Source organism: Kryptolebias marmoratus, linkage group LG19, assembly GCF_001649575.2.
Source record: "Kryptolebias marmoratus isolate JLee-2015 linkage group LG19, ASM164957v2, whole genome shotgun sequence".
NCBI classification, from domain to species: Eukaryota; Metazoa; Chordata; class Actinopteri; order Cyprinodontiformes; family Rivulidae; genus Kryptolebias; species Kryptolebias marmoratus.
In genome coordinates, this window is record NC_051448.1 from 21,148,953 (window position 1) to 21,160,529 (window position 11,577).

At 41.1% G+C, this 11,577-nt stretch overlaps 1 protein-coding gene and 1 pseudogene across 1 annotated transcript; one reads left to right on the forward strand and one right to left on the reverse strand.

Annotated features, from left to right (window-relative positions):
- The first annotated feature begins 2,907 nt into the window (after positions 1–2,907).
- Positions 2,908–4,908, forward strand: LOC108247854 (trace amine-associated receptor 1-like). Its single transcript, XM_017436222.3, has one exon. It carries the CDS (start codon positions 3,677–3,679, stop codon positions 4,655–4,657), a length of 981 nt encoding a protein of 326 aa, XP_017291711.1. The 5' UTR covers positions 2,908–3,676; the 3' UTR covers positions 4,658–4,908.
- Positions 4,909–6,675: 1,767 nt separating this feature from the next.
- Positions 6,676–9,767, reverse strand: LOC108247829 (annotated as a pseudogene).
- Positions 9,768–11,577: the final 1,810 nt, after the last annotated feature.

The following is an 11,577-nucleotide window of genomic DNA, read 5'->3' on the forward strand; positions in this document are numbered from 1 at the left end:
GCTAAGAAACCAAACACGTGAGAACAAAAGGAAAAACCAAAACTCGAAACAGAACCAAAAACGGAATCCTCACACTTGACACGTATTTAGGAATGTAAACAAACTTACTTTTTGCTATTGGTTCACAAGTAGCTCTGTGTGACTAATTTTCAGATGCAGTTAGCCAAGGAGACCTTGCTGAATGAACAAACTACCCCTTTATTTACACCTAGCTTGAAGTACCCCCATACTTCAGAACTCTTCTCCCTTTGAAAAGTCTTTACAACTCGACTGTTGCATCCACAGACTCTACTTTATACATTATAACAGGTTGAAACAGCAGCTCAGGCACAGCTGACCAGAGCTCATCTGATGGACTCAGTGCATACTAATGGTGTGGATAAAAATTGTGGTTATTTCAATTAATAGATCAAAAAAAAGTAAAAGACAAAGTCAAAAAAATTAAATGCCAACTAAAAATACCAATGTTGATAAATTATCATAGTCGAGTGAGGCAACTTTTTGAATAATTATGATATACAATCCAAGAGTCATTCATCCATCCATTCATCTATTGCCATTTATTCATGGTCATGTCATGGAGGCAACAGGTCCATTAGGGAAATCCAGACATCCCTCTCCCCAGCTTCAGTCCAGCTCCTCCTGGGGAATCCCAAGGTGTTCCTAGGCTAAAGAGGATACACAATCCCTTCAGTTAGTTCATGGTCTTTTTCGGGATCTCCTCCCAGTGGGAAATGCCCAGAAAACCTCAGAAGGGAGGTATCCTAATAAAATGCCCAAGCCACCTTAACAGACTTCTTTTGATGCTGAGGAACAGCAGCTCTGCTGCAACCTACCCTTGGATGACAGAGCTTCTCACCTTATCTCTAAGGTTGAACCTGTCCAATCAATGAGAGAAGCTCATTTCAGCCATTTGTATCCAGGATCTCATTAATCTGGTCATGATCTAAATCTCATGGCCATAGGTGAGGGATAGAATGGAGATGGTCCAGTATATTGAGAGCTTGGCTTTGACTCAACTCTTTCTTCACCACAACAGACCAAAGCAACACCCTCATTCCAATAGAAAATGCCCAGTCTGTCAATTCATCTTTCGCTTCATTCTAATGTTATTCATGAACCTAACTCTGAGATACTTTAATTCCTCCTCTTGAGACTGAAACTCATCAGTCATTCCACCTTTTTCCAAATTTGAACCATAGCCTCAGAATTAGAAGAGCTGACCCTCACTGAGGCACTTCACACTTGGTTGCAAACCATCTCAGTGCATGCTGAAGGTCAAGGCTAGGGGTAGGCTATATTTCCAAAAAATTATATCGCAATATGTTTTTTTAAATACTGCTATAACAATATCACAGATGATGTTCCACATTTTCTGCTCTTTTTTTTTGTATTGGATTTGCCCAATTAAATATATAACTTCAAAACTGTTTTTTCTTTTTCTGAACAGCTTTGACATGTCTGCACCCTTACCTGACACAACATGCTTGCATGACTTGCAAAATATGGTGGTTAGATCTACATTTTGTATTTTAAAACCAAAATAATTCCAAACAACAGAAGTGGCTCCTTTTTTTGGAATTAAGTTAGGACTTTCGGGAGGTATTTTCGTGTTGTGCTCCGCCATGTTTGCTAGGTTGTGCTCGCAGCGCCTCGCGCTTCTTGTTCTTGTTTGTTTTAATGGAATTTGGCAAACAACTATAGGAAGCATTACCGCCATCAACTGATAAGAACTGTGTGGACCACATAGCGCCTTGTGCTGCACAGGTCAGGCTCTGTTAAAATACGTCATCATATGACAGCGCAATATAAATTTTTTGAGATGATATAGCACACTCCTAGTCAAGGCCTGAAGACACCAACAGACAAGACACTGAGGTTTCCAAATCAGATACCCTCTTCCCCATGACTGCACCTTGAGATCTTGTCCATGAACACCACAAACAGGATCAGAGACAAGGAACAGCCCTGGTGGAGTCTAACCTGACCGGAGATTAAGTTTGACTTAATGCTGAAGATATGGACACAGCTCCTGCTTTGTTATACAGGGATTAGAAAGCACTTGAAAGTGACCCTGAGACCCTTAGTCACTATGCAAGCGTAAAGATTTGGTCCACTGTTTCACAGCCAGGACAAAAGCCACACTGCTCCTCCCTTCCAACACTGTGGAGTAAATATTCCTAGGGAAACTGACATTTGTGATCCCTCAATAGTGAAAAAACACTTTCCAGTCCACCTTTTTAAAAAATAAGAACCACCACCCCAGTATGCCAATTCCGCTGGTGTTGTCCAGTCCTTCATGGAACATCAAAGAGATGTTCGCCCGAGTCCTCAGATGCTGCGTCCTCAAAATTGGACATGGTGACGGAATCCTGGACTGTGAGACAGAGTTTATCTAACAATCTGACTAACTTCACTTAACTTCACTATCACTTCTTAAATTAAAGTCAGTTATGACCACCAAAATAAACTGGGAAAAACTTCTTAATGACAGAAAATTTGGCTCAAAGGGAAAAATATGATGAAAACGGCAAAGCGGAAAAACACAAGGATCACAAACTAAATCATACGAAGTTAAAAAAAAACGAGGAGACGAAGATGTGCAGAGATGAAGAAGACGAACGAGGAAGAACAAGAGAGGGGATCAAGAAGAGGAAGAAGTTTGAATTGCAATGCCTGAGTTTTACGTTTTAAATAAACAAAGTTTAGTTCAATACGTATGTTTTTGTGGTGATTTGGCTTTTTTTCCTGGGTTTTGTTTTTGTTTTATTTTGATTTTAGTTCTTTGGTTTTTGTTTTGTTTCTATTGTTTTTTTTGTTTAGACTCTGCTTATGTTCATGTTCATTTTCACTCTCCCTCAGTCATTCACTTGTCTGTCCGCCACGCCCATCTACACCTGTCCCGACTTTGCAATCATTCCACCTGTTCCCACTCACCTCGTTATCCTCTGTGTTAAAAACCCGGTCACTCTTCCCATACCTCGCTGGTCCATTGTTTGATGTCTCTCATTGTCGTTGGTTACTGGTTGTTTGTTTCTGTCCTGCTTGTTCCCGGTCCTGTCCATGTTAGTTTTTAGTTTGTTCTTTATTTGTTTTGCTGCCACGTCAGCTTTTGTTTTTTCTTTATTTAGTAAATTAGTTTATTTCTCCTGCCATGAGTCTGCACTCTGGGTTCCTTTCTGTGTCATCCGATCATGACAGTTTTCTGAATAAAAAAAAGTGTCAAACATTATGCAGTCCTTTTTCTATTTCCAAATAAATACAGGGTCCAGCTAAATTACAGATCATGACATACTAGTTTTATTACATTTTTACACAACATCTAGACGTGTTCTTTAAAAAAAAGCACAAAAATGCTGTTAAAGTTTGGTAGTAAATTAGTCATCATAGTGACACCAGGGAGTATCTCACCTTGGATACCAAAACTCCCTGGAAACACCAATAAACATATGCTAATGAACATTTAAGCCAATAAATCTAACAGACTCATTGTTCTGAGGTTGCAGAGACTAAGGACCCATCTGCAAACACTTGTTGTCAGGCATAAAATAAAATGCACAGCACTAAAACCTTAACTAAAATCATTTTATCAAAACCTTGGAAATGATTGTGTCAGATTTTGTGTAAGATCTAAATATATTGCAAATGTATTTATTGAAGTATTGATGATTTATGCATGGAACAAAACAATTTTGTCAACAGGACTAATGATGTCATTGAAGATCAGCTTTTCTGTAATGAATCAACAGGTATCCAGGAACAAACTGTGACCTACTACTTTTTATATGCAGTTGCTGTCTTTTTGTCTCTTCTTATAATCTGTGGAAATCTTCTTGTAATCATCTCCATTGCCTACTTCAAACAGCTCCACACTCCAACAAATTACCTCCTTCTCTCTCTGGCTGTAGCTGACCTTCTTGTTGGGGCATTAGTTTTACCTTTCAGCACAATATTGTCTTTAAGCTCATGCTGGTATTTAAGTTATTTACTTTGTGTACTTCGAGATCTTTTCGATTTCTTTCTGTGTGTATCATCTATTTTACACCTGTGCTTTATCTCTGTTGACAGATATTATGCTGTATGTAAGCCTCTAACATATGCAACTAAGATGAATGTGCGTGTTTCTGTGACCATGATCTTACTAAGCTGGACTCCTGCTGCTCTGATTGGAATTGGTATCACAATTCGTGGGATGAAAAATTACAATTCCAGTTGGAAATGTGATATTTTCAAAACTACAAAAGAATCCAGTATAGGACCAGTTTTTGGATTTTACATTCCAGCTGCTGTAATTTTAACCATCTATTTAAAAGTTTTGATGGTAGCAAAGAAGCAGGCACGCAGCATCCAGAACACCACAAAGTTAAGATCAGCTGTCAGTAAGCGGGAGGGAAAGGCCAGCAAAACTCTGGCTTTAGTGATGGGAGTGTTCCTCATTTGTTGGACTCCTTTCTTTTTTTTAAAATTGTTTTTCCATATAAAAAATCATACAATACCAGTTGTTGTTATTGAAGCTTTTAAGTGGCTTGGATGGTCCAATTCAATGCTGAATCCATTTGTTTATGCTTTTTTCTACAGTTGGTTCAGGTCAGCTTTTAAAATGATCATTTCTGGTAAAATATTCCAAGGGGACTTTACAGATTTAAAGTTGTTTTGAATAATGATTTCATATGCTTACATGTCACAAATAAGTAATATTTTGCTTTTCTTTTATCTTATTTCTCGTAAATCTCTTTATCAAAATATCTAAAATCATCAGTGTACTGATGATAAAATGTCTTCTGTAAATATACTAACAATTATACAAATATAAAATACCCATATACTCTGCTTTTCACTTTTACTTCATGTAGGTGGTGAACTCTCATTCTGTTGTTACTCTGACACTTAAAGGGGCTTCAAATAAAAGACTAGGCAAAGAAAATGTTTTCTTTTTCCTGGTTGTGACATTTTTAAAATATAAGTGTATTAGGAAAAAAAACAGTTGTATATTTTATATGTCATTTTAGATGTGCAGAATATTGTTCATTCACCAACAACATCTTTTATAACCCAAGTCTTTTGGATGACATAATGGTCACGAATGTCATAGTCTACACCAATGATCATTACCTGGGCCAGATGTGGGTGGGGGTAGAACACGGCATGCCCAAGGTTGTAAGGGGCTTTAGGTAGAATTTAATATTGGGGCCTTCTTTCTGTTAAGCCCATCGCCCACTCATCACCACAACACCATAATCATCTGTTTATGCCAGGGGTGTCAAACTCCAGGACTCGAGGGCCGCTGTCCTGGAGGTTTTAGGTTTTTCTGCTCCAACACACCTGATTCAAATGGCTTAATTACCTCCTCACCAAATCATCAAGTTCGCCAGGAGCATGGCGACAAGTCATCCATTTAAACCAGGTGTTTTAAAGCAAGAACACGTCTAAAACATGCAGGACAAAGGCCCTTGAGGAATGGAGTTTGACACCCCTGGTTTATGCTGTCCATGCTTCATTGTTATTGCATTTCAATCTGGAGAGACTTGCATAGAAAAGATACAGCAGTCAAAAAGTTCTGTGGCGCTTGGACCCAGGCAGAAGACGTGCACGCTGAGGATAGCCGGGCTTGGATAAACAGCTCGAGGCAAGGATCAAGGCAGTCTTTCCCCCCAAGGGGAACACTGGTGGTGAAGTGGAGACCAGAAAAAAGGGAAGCCCAGAGGACAAAGGTGGAGATGGGGAGGGGGCGGGTTGAAGCATGCCTGGGAAGCGGGTGGATCCGTGAATGATGAGCCTTTTAAAAAGGTTCATAAATGATGATTGGCTGAGGCGGAGTGAGGACCTGGCGCTGGTTGGCTGAGGCGGTTACTTGCCAATTGGATGATGCAGGTAGACTGGAGAGAGTCTCCCAGTCTGCATTTTCGCCTAGGCTTCATTTAACACAATTAATTCCTTAAATTGACTAAATGTCAGATTGTGTTTTTCTTCACAATCCTATCAGTTACTTTAAATTGTCTTATCATTATTTATTTACATTATAAAAGAAAATTTTAAATAAAGTTATCATTTTTAACTTTTTTCAAAAGGTTGCACAATTGAGGCCTTTGTGATGAGAGAAGTTGAAACAGTTTAACCAAAGTGTCTGAACAGAGGGTAAAAATGATCTGACAGAATACTTTTTGACTACTTCTTTGCTTTTTCCTTTTTTGTTCTAGTAGTATAAAGGAGAGGCTGAGGAGACTTCTCCCCAAAAAAGCAGCTGGCACTGTCAAGGTGTGTCACAAGCTGCTTAATGTTTGTGCTGCAAAGATTGGGGAGCCACTCCAGCACATCTTAAACTTGAGTCTGTGGCTGAGGAATGTTCCTTGCTTATAGAAAACCTTGTTTCATCTCAGTGCCAAAAAAGAGGAACCCCAATGAGTTAACCTTCCTGTTGTCCTCATTTTCTGTATACACCCTGTGTCCTCCTGGTCAAAATGACCCGTCTTCACTAAAACCCCAATATAAGCAGCTTAATTGAATTTTAAACACCAAATTTCATCTTGCATATTGTCATTCACCACAAAATGTGTGAATACTTGAGTTTTCCCTCTCCATTTGAATTTCTATAGCTTAAGAAAAGAAAAAAATGTGCAAAAAGGAGTTTCAAATGCATTTTTATTCATCCCAATGACTCAGTTTCTTTTACTTTTCTCCAGTGAACAATTTAAGAGAATGTACAATACAAAAATATGAAAAATAACATAACCCATTCAACTAATTAGCACATGTAGGGCAGTATGCAAGTGCACAACCTTTGCAGATATATTTCTTACACCTGCAGCACACAGTATGTGTTTTACAGTCCTTCTTTTGAGGGCAGAACTGACATCTCTTCCTCTTACTTGCCCTAGCTGGGGAAGTGGCTGTGGTAGATGGATCCTCAGGTTGATCAGGAGCTGCTGCACTCTGAATAGCTTTCACAACTGCTGCTGAGGCTTCTGTGCGGGGGACATGCTTCCTTCTTTCAATGAGTGGAGTTACAAGTGCCTTTCCTAGCTGCTCCAGGAACACCCTCCTCTTGTTGTGCTTACGAGACATCCAGGTCGGGTTGATCTCTCTCCAAATCACAAAGGCATTGTAGGAGGACACATCAATGATGTTGTGGAAGATGACCAGGGGCCAGGGTCATTCTTCTGCAGCTATATGTTCCAATCACCTTATCTAGGTGGTCCACACCTCCTTTGTTGTGATTGTATTCCAGGATGATGATTGGCTTCCTGTCCTCATGATCGCTAATGTTGCCATCTATGTGCAGTCTGCTCAGAAGAACTACATTCTTGTTTTCTTCGGGAGGTAGGAAACTAGAGTGGTGGTGAGCGTGAAGGCAAACTTTGATGAGAAGACCTCTCTCTCCTTTGACGCAAGCAGTGCAGGTGGGAGCTCAGGCTTGTTCTTTCGAACTGTACCAACCATGGTGATCTTCCTCTTCAGGAGCTGCTGTCCGAGTTCGTAAGAGGTGAAGAAATTGTCACATGTCACATTGTGACCCCTCAGTCCCTCTGTCACATCAAGCACAACTCGCATCCCCTGGTTCTTCTCTGGGCATCCACTGGTTGACTTCCCAGTATAGACTTGCATTTTCCAAGCATAGCTTGATTTGGCATCGCAAGCCACCCATGACTTGATCCCATATTTTGCTGGCTTGCTGGGCATATACTGCCGGAAAGGACAACGACCTTTGGACAAAAGACAGACAAAGACATCAGTGATTAGTATCAGTGTCACAGAAAACAGTCAAAGAAATCAATAGTGAAAATCACTTTTATTACAAATATGAAAACAGATTACCTCTAAATGGAACCAGTTGCTCATCCACTGTTACGTCAGGCCCTGGATTGTAGAGGTAGGGCAACCGCTCCACCCACTTGTCCCATACCTCTCTTATGACTGCAAGTTTGTCTGTCACACGTCTTGCTGGTCTTGACTCACGGTCATCAAATCGTATCAGTCTTGAGTAGGTGTGAAAGAGTTTGAGTGGCATTGTGGCTCGGAAAATTGGCCTTCCACTCTCTGCATCCCATAGACTAGCTGCAGCCTCACCTCGGGACCTGTATACACCTGCTAAGATTAGCAGCCCTAAGTAGGCCTGCAGGTAAATCTCATCCATCTTTTTCCAGCTCTCTTCATATTTGCAAAAACCCTCCATATTTGTAATCTCTAGGATTATTTTTTCTATTGCTGGTGTGATAAACAGGTAGAATGTAGAAACAATATCATGGGCATGAGAAACGGCATACCTTGTGGGTCCTGGGGTCATCTTTACAATGTTTTGTTCTGCATGCCTGCCGTGTTGGTCATATGCCGCCGAGGACCACGTTATTTTGCCATTTTTTGAAAGGAAAGTCTCACTTTCAGCTTCAGGGTTTTCTTCTTCTTCTGAAGATGATTCATCATGCTCTGGGTTGTATTCCTCTCCATCTTCTTCTTCGGATACATCCTCCACTTCCTCTTCTAAATCAGAGTTGTCTTGCTGGACATGTGAAAAAAATCACCTCTAAAGCCTCTTCAATGTTATAACGCACACTCATGGCTTCAGCACAGACACAATTCAGGGTTGTGAGGATTTGGATTTTCTGTGTTTCTGTTTTGTTTTCTTTATTGTTTTTCTGTGGGTTTTAGTTGTTATTTTCAGTTTGGTTTTTTTCCTGTTTGAGTTCCTGCTCAGTATTCACTCCTCCTCCGTCACTCTTTTGCCCTTCTTGCCACGCCCATCTCCACCTGTCCTCAATCATCTCCAATCACCTGTTTCCACTTCCCTCGTTACCCTCAGTACTCAAATACCTGGTCATTTCTCCCAATAGTCGCTGGTTCATTGTTTTTGTTTTCCGTTTGCTGCTGTGCTCCGTACCTTGTCTCCTTGTTGTTCTGCCCACCGTGTTTAGGATTTTTGTTCTTTTGAGTTGCTGCCTCGTCAGCTTTTGTTTTGTTTATTTTTATTTAATAAATTAGTTTATTTTGCTATGAGTCTGCGCTCAGGGTTCCTTTCTGTTGTCCACAATCCTGACAGGGGTCCTGTTATGCAGCACCTCTGGACCTCTGGAACCTCTGGAAATAACAGGTGGTCTTCTGAAGTCTGCGAGAACACCACCTGATTTGCCTTGTTTACTTCTGCTACTGATTGATCTGAGACACAACTAAAACTTCGTAACATTCTGTGGTTTGTAAATAACTCTTTGACCTTGATTTCAACTCTATTTGCCTCACGGGTCATTTTGACCCAAAGACCATCTTTGTACCTTTTTTATGTACAGCTTACATGGAAATGTGAATAAAAGCAACATTTATTTTTTTCTATTGTTTGGGCCAATCTAGGAAAAGTCTTAAAATTTCAAGTTAAAAAATAACATTTAGTGGATTTTTTGGGGGGGGTTTAACACAGTGGCGGTGTGGCAATCTGTCACCTGTTACCTGTGTTTCTCCCTGGACTCCTCTGAGTGGCAGTTTACTAATTACCTTCAGCTGCATCTTGTCATCATCACACCTGCTCAGGCTTCTTAAGGCAGTTGGAGGAAGCAGTCATCACTGATGCATTGTTTGCCTTAGGTGAACCTGTTCCTGAAGGTCTCACCTGTCAAATCTTCCTGCCTGGGAATCAGCTGCCAGAGACCTGAACCTGCCACTCTGCGAGTCTGTGGATTCGAACCCCCATCTTGGACATCCAAGTTACTCATCTGGAGCTCACCCGGATCTGTCTGCCCGAGACCTCTGCCTGCCTGCCTGCCTTCCCCAAGCCGTCGCTGCATCTTGTAAATATACTCACCTGGAAATTCATTGGACTTACCTTTGATCCTGCCTGACCACTAATCCGTAAGCCATATACGCCACTCTGCAAAACCTGAAATGCCTCCTAAGATTACCATATCAAGGACTAACTAATACTCACCTTTCTTCCAGATCCTATTCTGTCACCGTGTGCACTGTAAATAAACTCACTTACCTTACTTCGTCGTCCTGTTGTCTGTTCGACTCCTGGGTACTCGATTCTGGCAATTATCTCAAACTCATGTCAGGCGGGTCATTTTGACCCGAGGACAACAGGAGGGTTAAGGACTTCAGGCCATTGGCGCTTATGTCACACCTGATGAAAACACCAGAGAGGCTGATGGTACATCAGCTCAGACCTCAAGTAGGGGATGCTGAGGATCCTTTTCAGTTTCGGCACTGGGAGAAAGTGTGAGTGGAGGATGCCACCTTGAACCCTCTCCTTCCAGGACAAAGGCGCAGTGAGAATTGTATGACTTTTTCAGTGCCTTTATATGGTCCAGCCCCATCTCCTGTTGGAGAAACTGATCAATATGCAGGTTGGCCTCCACTTTGTAAACTGGATAACTGACTACCTCACTGGGAGACCACAGTTTGTCAAGTTTAGGCAGAGTACGTACAATGTAATGACCAGATTGACAGCGGCACCACAGGTTATGATGCCGTCCCCCTTTCTCTTGACTCTGTACACCTCCATTTTCAGCTATAAGTTGGATTTGTGTAGTGTACGGAAATTATTTCATGATACTGAAGCTAAAAAGTGTGATCCCTCAATAGTTGTAAAACCCTCTCCAGTTCACCTTTTCAAAAAATAAGAATCGCCACCGCGGTATGCTCACTCTGCAGGTGTTGTCCCAGTCCTTCATGGAACATCAAAGAGATGTTCATCCAAGTCTTCAAACACTGTTGCCTCAAAGTTAAACATGGTGGCTGGATCCTTGAAGTGCTCCTTTTCCCGTTCGACAAAATCCCCAGTCCGGTTGGACTCCCTTGCTGAAGACGGAGTAATTATAATAATATATACTGTATTTTTTTAAACTATTTTTATTCAGATTTGTTTTCATTCTTTTTATTCTTTTTTTTCTTTTGCATTGGTTATGTGAGAGAAACATAAATTCAATCTTCTGTATGTCTTGTACATATAGCTGTATTGACAATATATTTGACTTCAAAGCATCAGAAATAGGAACTGGCAGACAGGCTCTTCAAAGACCCACTCAGAAATGGAAACGGACCGATAGGCCTCTTCCAAGACCCCCTCAATATTATTAAATGTGTTCAAATTTTTTGGTCCAGCTTAGTTAAAAAAATTATTTCATACACATGAAGAGTATAAATTACATCGCTGGACCACTACGCTACCAGTCTTCATCGGCAGTCTCTCACAAGTGGCTCCGACTCCTGGTTTGAGTTACAGTATCTTCAAGGTCTGGTTGATGCCTCCAGGAAGTGATTGTCATAGCAACAAATAGGTCCCTTTTTTCACTGCATGAAAAAAGGCTGAGGCAGTCAACCAGCTTCACATTAGGGAAACTAACTCCAGCTCAACAGTAAGTTTAATGCTTTCATTCACCTTTAGTATTGTTTTGACATATGAAGTGATATATACAGTATTTGGTGGCAGCCTCTCCCTGGGCTGCCACCTTATCGTGGTGGAGGGGTTTGAGTGTCCCAATGATCCTAGGAGCTATGCTGTCAGGGGCTTCATGCCCCTAGTAGGGTCACCCAAGGCAGACAGGTCCTAGGTGAGGGGCCAGACGAAGTGCAGCCCAAAGACCCCTTATGATGAAC

Coding starts and splice junctions, on each gene's coding strand:
- LOC108247854 (XM_017436222.3), top strand. CDS start 3,677: ATGGAACAAAACAATTTTGTCAACAGGACTAATGATGTCATTGAAGAT.